This window comes from Malaya genurostris, chromosome 2 (genome assembly GCF_030247185.1).
Source record: "Malaya genurostris strain Urasoe2022 chromosome 2, Malgen_1.1, whole genome shotgun sequence".
In the NCBI taxonomy this organism is placed as follows: domain Eukaryota; kingdom Metazoa; phylum Arthropoda; class Insecta; order Diptera; family Culicidae; genus Malaya; species Malaya genurostris.
The window spans coordinates 51,007,399-51,025,117 of NC_080571.1; the positions used below are offsets into that span (position 1 = coordinate 51,007,399).

General features: G+C 38.9%; 2 protein-coding genes across 6 annotated transcripts in view; one reads left to right on the forward strand and one right to left on the reverse strand.

Moving 5' to 3' along the window:
* LOC131433047 (A disintegrin and metalloproteinase with thrombospondin motifs 7) overlaps window positions 1-7,994 on the forward strand; it is a 103,476-nt gene extending 95,482 nt beyond the window's left edge. The window contains exons 11-13 of one of the 2 annotated variants that reach the window (XM_058599778.1): window positions 6,201-6,582; window positions 6,641-6,812; window positions 7,059-7,994. In XM_058599778.1, coding sequence (XP_058455761.1) covers window positions 6,201-6,582; window positions 6,641-6,812; window positions 7,059-7,586 — 1,082 coding nt within the window. In that variant the 3' untranslated portion in view covers window positions 7,587-7,994. The remainder of the gene's footprint in view (window positions 1-6,200; window positions 6,583-6,640; window positions 6,813-7,058) is intronic. The other variant, XM_058599779.1, reaches the window with a different exon arrangement.
* Window positions 7,823-17,719, reverse strand: part of LOC131433049 (myogenesis-regulating glycosidase) — a 48,907-nt gene continuing 39,010 nt past the window's right edge. For all 4 annotated transcript variants that reach the window (XM_058599780.1, XM_058599781.1, XM_058599782.1 and 1 more), the window contains 3 exons: window positions 10,232-10,327; window positions 8,271-10,134; window positions 7,823-8,202 (listed from right to left, as the gene is read on the reverse strand). In XM_058599780.1, the coding sequence (XP_058455763.1) occupies window positions 8,066-8,202; window positions 8,271-10,134; window positions 10,232-10,327 (2,097 nt within the window). In that variant the 3' untranslated portion in view covers window positions 7,823-8,065. The remainder of the gene's footprint in view (window positions 8,203-8,270; window positions 10,135-10,231; window positions 10,328-17,719) is intronic.

The window sequence follows — 17,719 nt, forward strand, 5'->3', positions numbered from 1 at the left end:
TATTAGGTTTGCTCAAACCCCCGTTGCTAAGTGCGAACCCAACACAGTTTCGTGAAAAGAGTATGTTTGATGATACTACCCTGGGTCAATTTCAGTTTTCTCAAGCGTAAACAACATTAGTGATAAGTAACAACTTATCAATCTCAGTAAATGATAGCGCTATCTATGTGATCGAACGTGCGTTGTAAAGCTTGATCCTCTGATTGAAGATAACAAGGATGTGACAGTTATCCCTAAACAGTTTTTCATCTGACGTTGACATTCCAACATGGGACAAAGATCGGTTATTAAATTCATCACAAAACTTGGTTAAAGTGAATCAGAAACATTCCGATTGATGCAACAAGTGTACGGCGATCAGTGTTTGTCTCGAGTAAATGTTTTATTTTTTTTGTGGCGCAAACGTTTCTAGGAGCGACCAGTGTCGCTTGACAAACTTGAAGGAAGAACAATTTCAGCTCTCATATCCGAAATGAGTGAAAATGTTTGTGATTATGTTGCAAATTATCATAATGTTTCTCAAAAAATGATAGAAAAGGCTTAGAATATCGGCTCAGAAAAAAATCGTATCATTTTTCACCAGGATTTGGGCAAAACAAAGGTCTGTGCGAAGTTTGTCCCGCACACGCAGACGTAGGAGCAGAAATCACTTCGTGTCAATCATTCCAGAGTAGTCGTTACAGCCGCCAGAAATGATCCAAATTTCCTGAAATCAATTGCTAATGGTGACAAAACGTGGTGCTTTCAGTACGATCCAGAAACTAAACGCCATAGTTCGGAATGGAAGTAAAAAAAAATCATCAAAACTATGCTTACCACTTTTTTCGATAGCAAGGACATCATCCACAAAGATTTCGTTCCAACTGGTTAAACGGTCACTGGCGCATTTTATAGTGAAGTTTTAAAGCATTTGATAGCCAGAATCCGTCGTTCTCGACCCGAATATCGTGATCCAGAGAAATGGTTTATGTTTCACGACAATGCGCCGAATTACAAATCAATTATTGTTCGACAGTTTTTGAGCCGAAATCAAGTTTGTGTGTTGGACCACCTACCGTATTCACCTGATTAAGCGCTGTCAAACTTCTCCTTATTTCCTAGTTCAAAGATGAAGTTGAAAGGATGTTTTTTGGAAGATGTTGAGATCATCAAAACGGGTTCGACACGAGCATTGGAGGCTATTCCACAAAATGAGCTGGAGCACGGATTTGAATCACTATTGAATCTCTATAAGAAAAGTATTACATCAAAAGGAGAATACTTCGAAAAATAGCTTTTAAAACCCCAACAAATGGTTTATTTTGCGATTTATGAAATCAGTCTCGAAACTTTATGATGTTTATGATGTAGAATATTGTTAATAAGTTTTCTCACACATTAAACAAGCTCATAAAATTATTTCAAAATGTTATTTCTAGACGTATTTTGGGCCTGGTAGCTTATTTCGATAAATTTGTATGCATTCACTATTTAAAAATTGAAAAATCTCATAAAACCACAGCGAATGGGTTAAATGACATTGAATTTAGTTTAGGCTGTAAAAACAATAACATAATCGAAATAAGCAATCGATCAAAAAAGTTCGGAAAGCACTGATCTAGTTTGGCTAGAACATGCGGCCAAAATTAGATTCATGAATCATCATCTTATGAAGTACAGAAGATGCCTATGGACTTCCGGCAGGCTACCGGTACAAAAGGTTTATCTAGAAATATAATGTAGGGGAAAATCCCAGCTGACGCCCCTACTTTTTTTCAAACACTATCTTTCCATAGGATCTTTCTGCTATGTAAACTTGGGAGTTGTCGTCTACTGTAAAATATGAATAAAGTGAACATATCGTTAGGCAGCGTATCAATGTAAGATTTTGAATCGACTAAATAACCATAGTCGAATGCTATATGACATTCGGCCCTCCGAGCCTCGGTTCAAAAGTCGGTTTTTATAGTGATTGCATGGCCTTTGTAAATGAGATAGGCAGAAACTAGGCTACATTGCCCACTAGAACACTGAAAGCGAGGCTATCTGTGAGTTTATTTTGAAAGAACATTCTTTTTACTTGCTATAATTAAAAAATACTTGTTTTATACTGAATGATGAGTTCGATTTATAGCTTTAATTTTCCTCTAACTAATTGAAAAAATTTATCCCAACAAAACAATTTTCTTAGTTGTTCGACCACAGATCTCGCAGTAATTATTTTAGAATCAATTGTTTCATTATTTATTGAAATTATAGAAACTTAGATGGTAGAATTGCTAAATTCTGATGTGATTAAAAGAACAACTGCAGATTGAAAACCTTAACAAAATCATTGAATGGACTTGTTATGCATTTTATACGGCAGTTGGGGCATTATGTCAAAGCAAATGAAAAATCCCTTCTTAATCCACCTAGTTTTTTGATAATGCCTTTCTCTTTCTTCAAAGCAGTCTCATGATTTTTTTCTCAATTTATGAAATAATTTCTGACACTAATTTTCTCTCATTTTTGACACCTATTAATTCAGATTGATTCGAGTGGTTCACAAAAGCATGCTTCAGTGTTTATGTCACTCGGTATCGTCTTTCCAATCAAGCGTTTGGAATTTACGTTGCCTATTTATATAAGAAGAGTGATGCTAATCTACAAAACCCTTCTTAGTCCACTTAGTGGAATTTTCATAGATCTTGAAAAATCATCATATCCCTCCGTACATAAAATTTCCGAAGTCGAAAAAAAAATTTGGATGCCAAAAGGCTTAGAATTGCATGAAACGTCGAGATTTAGTGTCATCTAAAAAAATTTTTTTTGAAAATATCGACTTTTTGGGACTTTCGCACTAGCGCTTTACGAAATTAGAGGTGATCTAAAAATATTGGCACCCTTATACCTTATGATCAAAAAAGAACCGGAATTTTCATTTTAAAATTCCCGCGCTTGTCCAATCGGTAAACTTTTATGCTCTCAACGTTGGCAACACTTTTATACACATTCTGTCAAATTTTGACGCATATCGTACGATTAGTTTTTGTTTGGCGTCTATACAAAGGAGTTGAAAAATTTTCGTGTGGCGATTTTTATGATGGATGAAAATTTAGAACAACGTGCGTGCATCAAATTTTGTGTTGCAAATGGATTTAAGTGTTCCGAAACGTTGAAAATGTTAGAAAAGGCCTTTGGTGAATCGTGTTCGTCCCTAGAACAGGCATACGAGTGGTATTAACGCTTCAAAGGTGGTCGTACAAGCTTGGATCATTTTGAGATCCCTGGCCGCCCAACAACATCTGTTACTGAAGAAAACATTGAATTGGCGAGGCAAATCGTGTTGCAAAATCGTTCTGTACCGATTAGAGAGATTGCTGTGTTGTTGGGCATCTCTTATGGACCAGCCGAACACATTTTAACTGATGTTTTGGGTTTGAAACGCGTCGCTTCTCGGCTGGTGCCAAAAAGCTGAATTTCATTCAAAAACAGCGTCGTGTTGATGTGGCCAAAGAGATGATTTCCAACGCGGATAGTGACCCCACATTCATCGAAGGCGAGCCGTTGTTCTAAACTTTCATCCATTATAAAAATTGCCACACGAAAATTTTTCAACTTCTTTTATACACGCCAAACAAAAACTAATCGTACGATATGCGTAAAAATTTGACAGAATGTGTATAAAAGTGTTGCCAACGTTGAGAGCATAAAAGTTTACCGATTGGACAAGCGCGGGAATTTTAAAATGAAAATTCCGGTTCTTTTTTGATCATAAGGTATATATAAGAGCGGTAAAAATCAACGTGTTTTGTCGATTACGTCACTTCTACAATCATATCTCCGGAACAAGAAGTCACAGCCATTTGATCTTTAAACTTAATCAATGGCCCGACAGTAGCTTTTAAAGGAGTATAAGTTTGTTAAAATCGATTCAGCCATCTCTAAAAATGTGCGCGTTCAAATATCTTCGAAAAATGCACACACACACTCATACACACACACACACAAGATATTTTTCGATGTCGTCGAACTAAGTCGAATGGTATATAACACTATGGGTCTCCGAGGCTCCGTTCGAAAGTCGGTTTTTTCAGTAATTCTAATACCGTTCTATAGAGAAAGGCAAAAACTAAGAAAGGGATCGTTTTGAAAAATGTGTTTTCATCAATCAATTTTTCATCACTCCTGCAAAACTCATTCAAAATTTTGATTCTCAGTCTTATCACAATGAAATAGCCACATTCTCGAAGTAAATACACCCAAACCTCCGTTTACGTAAACTTTTTTTACGTTACCTCTTTTTACGTAACTCTTCTTACGACAAAAATCCCAAATAACGTAATCTTTTTTACGTTGAAAATACTTCGTGAAAAGAGGTTTTGGCATACAATGAAAATCATTTCCGGCTCATTTATATTCCATGGAAATTAGTACAATATGGGTATTTTCGGGACGGGTTTGATGAGTAGATGTCGGAAAATGATGTTTAAGGTGGTTTTGAATTCCAAGATGGCGGCTTCCGGTTTATTGATATTCCTTGAAACCGCTTACAATATGGGTATTTTCGGAGCTGGTTTAGTGCATATTGCGTAGAAAATAATGTTTGAATATTAGAGGATTGCTGATCGTATCCTATGTTGTATTAATATTTTCGAAATGGGAAGAGTCGCTTAAAAAAACTATGTTGTGCCTCTAAAAATCACATGATATACTGTGAGTCCAAGTGTTTCACTCTGTACTCCAGTACTTTCACACTTGATGATTTATTGTAATCCGTCCAATGTAATGTAAAATTCAATGGGCTATATTTTGCAAATATGATTTAATTTAATTCTCAATTTATTCAATAACTAAGGTTTTCAATGTTTAAGTCATAGTCCTCCATTGATACCTTCCACTATCTATATATGTAACACAGGGTGACTGGTAATAGGTGTTACACCCGAAAGGAGGTGATAGTAAACCTTTTATATAGCCAAAATTTGTACAGGAAGGTAGGTAAGAAAATCATCCTCAATGAGTTTTTGCCAAAATCAATTTGATTATTGTGTTTACTCTCTAATACGGTCGTCGACGTTTCAAACATATACTGAACGCTTTTGGATGGAAAACTGTGGTTATTTAAAAATGGAACTAAAATGTCTTAGTTCATCATTCATCGAGCTGAGTTGAATGATATATAACGATAAGTGTCTCCGAGCTTTAAACAAATTTTTATTTTCATTCAAATCTATATTCTTTCTATAGAGAAATGCAAACATAATGGAATTTACACGACTCAACACTATTAAATCCGTAAAAATACCCATATTATGAGGGTTTTCAGGAATATTAATAAACCGGAAGTCGCCATCTTGGAATTCAGAACCACCTCAAACATCATTTTCCGACATCTAACATCAAACCCGTACCGAAAATACCCATATTGTAAGGGTTTTCAAGGAATATCAATAAACCGAAAGTCGCCATCTTGGAATTCAGAATCACCTCAAACATCGTTTTCCGTCTTCAACTCATCAATCCCGTTCCGAAAATACCCATATTGTAAGGGTTTTCAAGAAATATCAATAAACCGGAAGCTGCCATCTTGGAATTCAGAACCACCTCAAACATCGTTTTCCGTCTTCTACTCATCAATCCCGTTCCGAAAATACCCATATTGTAAGGGTTTTTAAGAAATCTTAATAAACCGGAAGTCGCCATCTTGAAATTCAGAACCACCTCAAACATTGTTTTCCGACATCCACTCATCAATCCCGTTCCGAAAATACCCATATTGTAAGAGTTTTCAAGGAATATCAATAAACCGGAAGTCGCCATCTTGGAAATTGATGCTGCTTAGAACATCATTTTCCTGTAAATACTCATAATTTTCGTTCCATAGCTATCCAATATATTATACATATCTAATAATACATATAAATAAGGAAAACTTTATTTACGTCGAAAATTCCAAATAACGTAAACTTTTTTTTACGTCGAAAATTCCAAATAACGTAAACTTTTTTTACGTCATAATTCGATTTACGTAGTCCCGATTATTACGTAAATGGAGGTTCGGCTTTATATCAATTCATTGCGGAATATTCTAAAATTTTCTTAAGGGGACATATTATAACACTTTACCGTCTGTATTGTTATTTCTTATTCCGATATAAGCAGGTAACATCATTATCCCTTTACGTTACAAACTTCAATATTCCCACTAACATGACCCCCTTTGTGCTCATTTCTAGACGAACCATGCGAGCTCTACTGCACCAACTCGGAGGATACCATCATAGTTCCGTTCGGGGACAACGCTGCCGACGGGACACCCTGTAATCTCGGTAGCAACGACATGTGCATCGGTGGCATCTGCCGGAAGGTGGGATGCGATTGGATCGTCGATTCCAACACGACCGAAGATCAGTGCGGTGTGTGCGGTGGTAGCGGTGACAGTTGCACCGTAATTCAGGGCAATTTCACCAAAAAGGTCAACATGTCCGATGGCTTCTACGATGTTCTACAGATCCCAGCTGGAGCGAGAAATATTCTGGTTGAGGAAATGGGACCGTCGAAGAATTTCATCGGAATCGGGAAGGCTAACAGTAAGGAGTACTATCTGAACGGGAACAGGTAAGCTTTGTCGGTTGGATTCGGATTGGTTTCTGGAACTAAAGTTTTATCATTACAGATTGATTCAAATGCCCGGAGAGTACGAGATGGCAGGTAGCCTCGGGTTGTACGACCGGGAAGAGGAACAGGAGAAGATCAAAATTCCCGGCCCGATCACCGATGATATCACAATATCGGTAAATGTTGTAACCGTTTACTTGATTTTCGTTGTCGCAATCGTAGCCATTTCGGTAAAATTTCAATTTCATTTCAATCAGTATACGCTTCTTGAAACATAGAATCGATACAATTTCCGATGTTGAGGGTGCTTCTGTTTGTTGAAACGGTAGATCTTTGATTTGAGGGAACACTGACTAACTTTCACTTGTTGCATGACGCATTAGGCTTAATTTGGCTCGAAATTAATCAAGTCTTCTGTCGTATCGCTGTTTTCATTCCCCAACGTCGATTATTTTACGTTCTACTTTCCACTGCAGGTGATCATGAAGAAAAAGAATAACCACGCCGGCATCCGATACGAGTACACACTGTCCTCGAACTCAACTCGGAACCACTCGCCGTACTACTGGAAGCTGACCGATTGGACACTGTGTTCGGCAACCTGCGGCGGTGGCAAACAGCACCGGGAGTCCGTCTGTAATCATCGGGGCGAAGGTATCGTCGATGATAGTTTCTGCGTGCAGAACGCCCACAACAAACACCACGAGCGGATGACACGGGACTGTAACGAGGATCCTTGTCCTGCCAATTGGTGGGTCGGTCCGTGGCAGTTGTGCTCGGTGACCTGTCGGAAGCAGGGTGATCCTAACCCTACCCGAAAACGGTCGATCCTGTGTGTCGATCAGAATCTGAATGCCCAACCGGACGGTCGTTGCGAGGGCAAGACACGACCGACGGATATCGAACCGTGCCCGAGCCGGTTGCCACTCTGCAAGGGTTTACTCGATGCACAGATACTGGTGGAGGACGTTCCACCGGAGTACGAGGAGAACAATGTCATTTAAGGGGGGATTTCCATGTCGCTGTTTAACAGTTGGTATTATGTTATATTAACATTTGTCTTATTTCAAGGAGCATTTTTTAAGATAAGAGATTTTTTTTCTATTGGAGCGTACTTACATTCTCATGAAAAAAGTATTATTTTACTACAAAAATAGAGGATTAGTTACTAGTACAAAGCTATTTAAAAAAAAAACCAGCAAATTTCGAAGAAGCAACAAACAGAGAGACTCTTCAAAGATGAGGTTTAAAAACTTATATATTTACAGTGTATTTAAATGTACTTCTATAAGGTTGCTCAGTTGCTACAACTGGAAACAAATGCTAGCTTTTATCGCATGTTTAATACTAGTTTAAGGTCTAAGTAATACAATACAATCAACATCAGACAAATAAATATGAAATCTCTTACACCTTAGAATGCTTTCGTTCGATGAAAGAACTCGGTTGAGAATGTTTGGCATTGTTGAGGTTGGAATGTGACTTAGAATCGTGTATTGTCCGGCATCTTGACGAAGTATGCCACTTTGTTCGCCGGCACGTGATAGTTGTGAATCCAGCGGCTTCCTTTGCGCAACGAACCATCAATTCCGTCCTTCCAAACGCCTTGAGGAAGATACACTGTTACAAAACAAAAAACAGATTTTAGTTTTCAATCACAAAAAAATGTCAAAGTTATTCGACCTAACCTTCACGGCTGGTATCTGCTCGATACAGAATCGGTGCCACGATCATACCATCCCCTATCGAGAACTCGTCGTCGATGAACAGACAATTCACGTCGGTCGAATCGAGCATCCAGAGTGGTCTAATTATCGGTAGTCCATCGTCCATGGCCACACTGGAGTACTTCTCCAACAAGGGAACGACAGTCTGTTGTCGAATATTCGACAGCTCCTTTGCGATCTCGGTAACCGAGTCGTTCTTGTACTCAGACGGAAGATGCGTGAAGCGTAAAACCGGCAGGAATGTTGCCAACTGTAACCAACGAACGTACAGTTCCACTTCCGGAAGAGGAGGACTTGACAGTGGGTAAAATGAGTACATTTTTGCTAGCTTTTCGGTCGGCAAAAGGAAATCACCTCCCACGGGTCCCGGCATTATGAACGGAAATCCAATGACTCCATAGGCCAGCAGGGTCGGAATTATGTTTTGCAGACCACTCCAAGAGCTGTTTACCGGTGGCAAACTGAGGAACGCCGGTGGACGTGGAACCGAAATGGCACTCGACACTCCGAAAATATTCAGATTACCTTCGAAACGATTCATGAATGTCGTTTTGTACTGATCCGGATTTTCCAGCATGCTGGAACACTGGTAGTATCGAGGGATGCTGAAAGCGTTACCAAAATCAACGTAGAACGAATCAATTCCTATGCTTTCGGTTAGTTTTTTGAGTTTATCTTTCAACCAAGAAACCGTCTCGTTGTTGGTGATGTCGATAACACCGGCACTGGCTAGACTCTTATAACGAGTCAACGCCGGAATGCTTTGCTCGGATTCCCGTTCATGAATCAGCAGTTTCTTGGAAACTGTCTCCAGAAAGTTTGCACTTTCAGTACTGATGAAAGGTTGAATCGAAAGGGATATTCGAAATCCTCGACGATGCAGGATGTTCACAGTGTCCTCCAGTGTCGGAAACCGATCGCTATCCAGTTTGAAATCTCCGATATGCTTTTGCCAGAATTCATTGAGAAGAACATGACCAAGTCGCAGATAACCGGAAACTATCACATTTTCAGTATAATTGTAAATAGCGGTCTCCGTCAGTTCCTCCTGGCTAGCTGCAGGAATCTGCCAAACCGGTTCCCGTAACAATGATTTGATGACAGTATTGTCGTTTTCCGTCAAACCATCCCATAAACTTTTCTGCATAAGAGCGCTATGCAGGGTTTTCATGTCCGGGCCAGTACATATCTGATAGGTTAGCTCCGGATACTTTGTCAGTCTATTCGCGTATGCAAAATTATCGTTTCTACCCTGCAAACAGAACCGATTCTTGGAATCGTTGTTGATGCTAACATAGAGCGGTGTTCTATCATCCACGCGAATCGCTATACCTTTCGAGTTCAGAAAATACCTTTTCACCGCATTTCCCCATTGCTGCACATTGATATCACCCGTAATGAACGGAGCAAAATCAAAGGATGCCTTGCCCAAGGGATAATCAATTCCATTGGTAAGGCCTCCACCATACCAATAACCTCGATCCTCTCCAATATCGAAGCAATCCGTGGGATAGTAATTATCTGTCAATGTTTGCCAACTGAAACTGTAGCATTTGATATCCGGCGAAACGGTCTTGACCAGATTCATGTACAATCTCGCCATAGAATTCCACTCATAGCATAGACTACCGTCATCCCGCAAGTCCTGGGGCAAACAATTGTACGGTTTTTCGATGAAACTATTCACCGCCAGTTGCCCCGTGAGTAAATCATTCCCTTTAGGATCCAGGATACGGAAGGCTCTGGTAATTTTATGTAGTTTTACCGACTCGAAGTATGACTTCGCCAGTAGCTTTTGGTTGTACATGATGTAAGCATAGCCGACCTTTGTAGAAGGTAAAATAATAGACAACGGTTAGTTACCAATCCGAGAACGATATAACCGAACGCTAGACAAGTGCAAATATTGATTGTATACTCACGAGAAATACGATGATAAGAAACAGCATGCCGACAAAGACGCGCAGTTTGTAGTCTTTGGTTTCCCGTCTCTTCTTGCGTATCATGGCCGGAACGTTCTGCAACGAAGGAAGAAAAATGATTAACAAAAATTGCCAAAATGAATTTATATTTATTTTCTGGCGCGGTGAGATTGTGTTTAAATGTGACACTGAAAGGTCGAATATTGAGAATTGGTATTAAGCAACAAGAATCTACTCTTCTACTGAAACAATAATACCAGATTAACATTTTAACAGTGATCCCCTGCTTCAAACGATTTTCTGAGTCTACTATCTCTATTTATTCCGTCGATTAGTACTACACTCCTAATGACACTAAGAGGTATGTTAAATAACCCAAATATGAAATCAAATACTGATATGATTGTGTGTTGCAGTTACACAGAAAGTGCTCCCGGTTTTTGGAGTAACACTTTAGGTTGTCATCGAAAATTCGGTGGGGGGTATCATCCAAGCATGCCACTACTTATGCCACACCCTATATATGTGACCAATCAAATCTAGTAGGCCGAACTTTTTGTAATATACGTGAAGTGAGCTATCAAGCTGTTGCTAAATTATTTTCTGTTATAAGATACGAAAGTAGCTCCAATTCAGAGCTTTCAAAACCCTATTGGATCCAGAGGTAATTTTACAGCCGTTTTCCAAACACCTAGTGAAGCTTGCTTCATTTAGAATTGGAAAATTGGAGCTTATATTTGTGGCGCTCCTGGTGGACGGAATTGGAAATTCTTGGCGGGAATTTTGTCAGCTTCACGTATAATATTTGACATTCCGCAAATCGACTGTACTTAGTAAACAATCAACATGGAAGCCTAAAGAAGGGAAAAAATTGTGCACAGTTATTTGGAAAATCCATGTTGATCTGCATCTAGCTTAGCTAAACAGCTGAAATTGCCCAGAAATACCGTATGGCGCATTATCAAACGGTATAAGGGAACATTGACGACGATTCGGAAGCCTCAAGCCAATCGTCGGAGTGGAACTGTCGATCGGAAACTGCGTGGTAAAATTTTGAAGACGATTAAGAGGAATCCTAATCTGTCGGACCGTGATTTTGCCAGAAAATTCAGTGCTGCCCATAGTACCGTGAGAAGAACTCGACTCCAAAAAGGAATCAAATCGTATCGAGCTAGCAAACAGCCAATTCGGACCATAAAACAGAATAGTGTGGTCAAAATTCGTGCTCGGAAACTATATGACCAGGTGCTGACCAAGTTCGACAGGTGTCTTCTGATGGACGATGAAACCTATGTCAAGGCTGACTTCGGGCAAATCCCAGGTCAAAAATTTTATTTGGCATCGTCTCGGGGGGATGTTCCAGTCAAATTTAAATTTGTTTTGCCAAAAAATTTGTAAGAAAATTTATGAATTGGGAGGCATTTGCAGCTGTGGCAAGAAAACGAAAGTTTTCGTTACAAATAAGACAATGACATCGGAACTATACTAAAAAGAGTGTCTCCAAAAACGAATTTTGCCGTTCATTCGATCCCACGACCATCCCGTAATGTTTTGGCCAAATTTGGCAGGCTGTCATTACAGTAAAGTCGTTCAAGAATGATATACAGAGAAAGGGGTCCAGTTTGTTCAGAAAAACCTTAACACACCCAACTGCCCCCAGTTCCGCCCTATTGAGAAATACTGGGTAATCATGAAGAGGAGACTCAAGGCAAAGGAAAAGGTTGTCAAAGACATCAATCAGATGACGACCTGGTGGAATAAGATAGCTAAAACGATGGACGAAGAAGGTGTGCGCCGCCTAATGAGCCGTGTTACAGGAAAAATTCAAGAATTCCTTCGAAACCGTGACCAATAATTTCATCCGTATTTATTCCTAAAAGTATAAACAAAACGCTACAATTGTATAAAAAAAGATCTTGAATTCAATAATAAATAACTGAAATACAGGCAATTGTCCTTGTTTCAATTCTATCTGAAGCAGGCTTCAGCTATCTGCAGTGATTGATACGACCGGAAGATACACTTTAATGATTATTGATGGTGTTTGTCTTTCTCATACAGAAAGGTTCCGCAATCACTTGAAAACTCGACTAGTGAAAATAATATCGAAGTGCCAAGGTTCATATGCCACTGGAATCAGTTCACCGAGCTGAATAATGCCATTAGCTTTTCTCAAAAATAGCAAAATCAATTCGCACAAATTTCGACTAATATAAACGGTCACATGATTCCATAGGTTTATGACACCGGGTGAAGTATGCTAAAAAAATTTCTAATCATTATTCCTAGCGACGATGCAAAAAAATGCTGTTTTCATCCAATGCACAGTGAGGAAAAAACAATCAAAAACGCGACTTTGCTCAATTATTTTATAAATTCGAGCAAATATTTTCAAAGTTAGTATTTCTTATGCAAATTTTACCGTAGAATCGATTTATGTTAGTTAGAAGATCCGCAAAATTCACTATCATGCCCGTTCTGCTCCAATTCCTCTTTTTTCTGACTTTACTTTGAAAACTAACTGTGAAACTCTGGAAAAAATTGAATTCGACCAATCGAAAGGTACTCCTGACATGTTCATAAGTTAGATAAATGTTTTTTTTTAAGATTGACCGCAAATAACTATATTCTGTTTTACCCCCAGTCATCTTCTTCCCACAAATATAATTTTATGTTGAATTCAGATTTACATTCCCGAATCAGATCCAATATGACCTACCAATATTGGTATTTCTGGTTAAACTTTCTTTCGCATACAGAAAATAGGCTGATAGCGGTTGAAAATCAATTGATATTACGAAGAAAGACCTAGAAATAAGATTACAAATGGATTCAATGGCCGCACGAATCTTGTTATAGCGTTTTACCTATTTTTTTTAATTTAGCCTTTTGATCTACAATTCGGAAGCAGATCCAATACGAACTATCAATATTGGTCTATATTACGTAAAAAACTTTAGCGATCAAAATACATTTTATGGTTTATAACTGTCATTAAAGGTTTAATAGAAACAGGTGGGACAAAAAAACTAGTGTGTAATTGAAAAAACCTCACCAAACCAAATAAAACTAAAAACCACCTACTAGTGGTGTAATGGGTCCTTTCTCATATAACTCATGTTTCAACAAATATTACTAAGGGATTCTTCAAAACATTTCTTTTTGAATAACAACAAACGAGGTGGCATTAGCAATCCAACATAATCTGCTAATGCACTGACGAACTGAATGTGAAACGTAAAACAATAAAAAACAGTAATGTGCGCTGTAGCACATACCGGTGCCCGAGGTACCGAAACCTAAATGGCTAAGAACAAATAAGTTTTCTTGAGCATAAACTAGTTTAAAAGAATTCGGATTTTTTGCATTGTGACCCTGTTGTTCTGGAACCGGAAGACGAATCCAACAAAACCTTTCGTTTGAGTCTAAGTTTGAGAAAATTGCCTCAGCCATCTCTAAGAAAATGAACAGAAAATGGTTCCGTTTCCGAACTTTTGACCACTATTTCCTGTACTTTCGATACCGGGAACTGATAAACGGAATAACTGAAAACAATTATTTTAGCCAGCATCTAACATAATCTATAAATTGAAATAGTTATGAGTCCTTGTTTGTAGTTATCGCTTTAAATAACGGTTCACAATGTCATACACACTGCAGTTTGTATTTCCGAAACCGGAAGCCAGATCCGTACAAAATTCTACACTAACTTAAGGAAAAACAATACTTTTCATTTGAATCTATGTGTGTGAAAATCGGTTCAGCCGTTTTTGAGACATTGAAGGGATTTTTAGTTTGGAGTACAGGATCACTTTCTCGGAACCAGGAACAAGAATCCGGTATACCGGTGGAAATTGTTGCAGCGGTCTCAGAGAAAATCGAGTACACTTTTCATACTGCTTTTTTGCACATTTTTCCCCGCTACTCTGTAACCGGTTACCGGTAAGTTGTCGGATACGAATAAAATTCCATTGCAGGCTTTGGGACTACATGGCCTCTCATTTGAATGTAACTTGAAGAAAATCGGTTAAGCGGTCTCTGAGAAAATCGAGTGCCCTTTTTTCTGCTCATTTTACCCAGTTATTCCCGTACCAGAATTATGATAAAAATTAAATTCAATAACAGGCCATGGGATCTTTCCTTTGAATCTAAGTTTGTGAAAATCGGTCCATCTCTGAGAAAATCGAGTGCATATTTTTGTAACATGAACACGCTTACATTTTGCGTACTCGACTAACTAAGTTGAATGGTATATGGCCTCTCCTAACCTCTGTTCGAAAGCCGGTTTTCACAGTGAGTGCATAGAATTGAAAATGCGAAGGATTGAAAATGCTGATCTGCCAGGCCGTGTGCCATCGAACGGAATGTGTGGAAGTCAGAAGGGGCAACATCTGGGGAATACGGTGGGTGGGGCAATACATCCCATTTCAGCGTTTCCAGGTACTTTTTGACCACTTTTGCGACGTGAGGCCGAGTATTGTCGTGTTGGAGGATGACTTTGTCGTGTCGCTCTTGATATTGTGGCCGCTTTTCTTTTAGCGCGCGACTAAGGCGCATCAGTTGCGTTCGGTAGCGATCTCCTGTAATGGTTTCACCCGGTTTTAAGAGCTTGTAGTAAATCACACCGAGCTGATCCCACCAAATACAAATCATAACCTTGGTGCCGTGAACATTCGGTTTTGCCTCCGACGTAGTAGCTCTGCCCGACTTTCCCCATGATTTTCTGCGTTTAGGATTATCGTATCGAACCTACTTTTCATCACCGGTTACGGTTCGATGTAAAAATCCCTTACGATTTTGTCTTTGCTCACATACAAATAGACGGCGCTCGATGTCCCTTGGTTTCAACTCGTACGGCACCCAATATCCTTCCTTCTGAATCATGCCCAGGGCCTTGAAACGTTTTGAAATGGCTTCCTGACTCACGATTCGGCAAGCTCTTTTTGGGTTTAGCACGAATCTTCATCAATCAATGCTTCTAGTTGTTCATCTTTGAAGTTTTTTTCTCTTCCACCACCATGTTTGTCTTCGACATCGAAATCACCATTTTTAAAACGTTTTTTTTTTTCGAATTGTAACAGAAAAGTAAAACTTACCGCAAATGGCAAGAATTGGGCACATAAACAGATGTTTTCGAGCGTGAATAATACGAAAACAAGAACAACTGTCACTGAAATGGCAATGACAATTCGTTAGGCACTGTACACACTCACTTTAAAGGCATTATCATCTATGTATTTTGACCAACCTCAGCCGGTACAGCCACATATCTGAAAACGGCGGAAGCAAAGTTGTACACCTGATAGGTTGTGATAGTTGATGTCCAAACAAATATTCAAGATTTTGGTCGAAAACGTCGATTTCCAACGAAAAGATCTTTGAAAAATGCCTTCAAAACCAGCTCGATAAGGTGCAGGTTGAAGGATCGGCTTCTACTTATGGATGAAATTTTTTCCACAAATTCGACGACTTTCTCCATTTCATCCATCTATCTTTTTTTGTCGGTGGCTCGTTGGTAATTGGTAAAGAATAAAAAGAGGATGGGTCATGTTAGAGATATAACCGGATTTTCTCTCGAATAATTGAATAGTGGTAAAAATAACAGACTATTGGCAATTTATCAGTAGAAGATGATTGAATAAATCCATTAACAGTTTCCGGCATGATTAAACCACAGTTCTCGTATGCACGAACCCCAAACCTGGAAAGATTATCAATGTCAGTAGGATCGTGGAACTAGCCATGCAATGATTCTGTACGCTAAGAATAAACTGACTTTGTTTTTTCTTTGCTGTGTGAATCGGATGCAAAAAATTTTGCTCCCATAAATTGTATATTAAAATAAATTACAATAATTTTTTGCATTTCTCAATATGTCCACATGTTGGAGATCTGTTTGTTTATCATTATAATTCGATAAATAACAAAGATACGTTGGTGTTGAACTTTACAGGAAAACCATTTGCTGTCTAGAAAAGTCGAAGCTACTAACAACTAAAAAAAGGAATTTTGCATCTCAATAGATGAAGCTTCGAAATTTATATAAATTTACATCCAAACGCGTGTACATATAAATCATTTGCAGCCTATTTAACTGAATTTAACAGCGAAACACACACAAAAAGGTGGATGTTGAATCCTACTACCATAAAAAAAATAGAGCTTGAATTCATGTCATGCGTAATTTATAGAGGTTTTCACAGCTTAAAGTCATTCGCATTCGCCTCTTCGGACCAGAAAATCTTTCTGACCCTATGTGCGGGGTTGGGAATCGAACCCAGGTGGGTTGCGTGAAAGGCATCGACTAACCCATCACGCTGTACCCGTCCTCTCAAAGCAAATGTGTTCATGACAAGTTTATATAGATATGTAGAAATAAAGTTTGAGTTAACATTTGAAAATTTGTTCAAAAATTGATCCAACAAGAATGAGTATAAATAGGTCAAATTTCCTATTATGTTAAGAATTCAAATCATGTCAATATTTCAAGTTCAATTCATACAGAATACAGACAAAATATTCATTCATGCCTTATGCTCCGACCCAGGGCAAATCTTTCTGTCAATTTAATTGTATTGAATGCGATAAAACACGTTTTACAAGACTTCCAGGTCAAACAGAACTTCGTATATGATCTGACCGTACACGTTCGGTGTGGTTCGAAATAGAGTGCCTATAACCAGAGTGACGACAACTTATCCGTAATATTGGCAACAACTCAAACATTTAATCCACATTGTTGCTCTTGTTAGCTTTATATTGTATTTGACAGGTCGTTTGCTCGTTTGGAACGATGCTGTCAAAAATGTGTCTTCCAAACAAACAGCTTTTTAATTGGATTACGGGATGCAATTTGCTATTAAAAAAATCCCGACAGCCCAACCGGAATTTGCCAGTATCTACATAAAATGCAACTGTTCCTGCTCGAACGAAGTCCCGACCCGAACCGAGCCAATGAAGGGAATTTGTACTTAATTGAATAATGACGCCTACTACGTGCAGCACCATCTTGATTCCATCGCGCACCTCTCGAAGATCGTTATCGCCACTTATTGCCGCGACGGATGGCAGAGAGAATGTGACGGTGACGCGTGCACTCTGTCGCCCCGGTGAGTTGAAAGTGATTCACCGGAGCAAACAACGGCAGCGGTGTGTAATAGTCGCGTGACTTCCAAACCTGTTGTGACTGAAATTGATCAGTTATGGATATTACATTGCCAGCAAACAACTGAGAAACGGGCAGCTGCATGGCGCGTGGTCATTGTGGCCGTTGGCAGTATCGTAAATGAGTTCTGATCAAAACAAGTACTTATTGGCTGATTCGAATTTGGCTTATTAGTGGAGTTATAGATTGAAAATCTTTGTAAAAAGTACGAAGTAAGATTTAAATTTACCATTTCTTTTTTGGATTATTTCCTACGGAATTCTTCGTATCGAAACCAGGTGGGCAGCGTGAAAAGCATCGATTTACCCATCACGCTATACTCG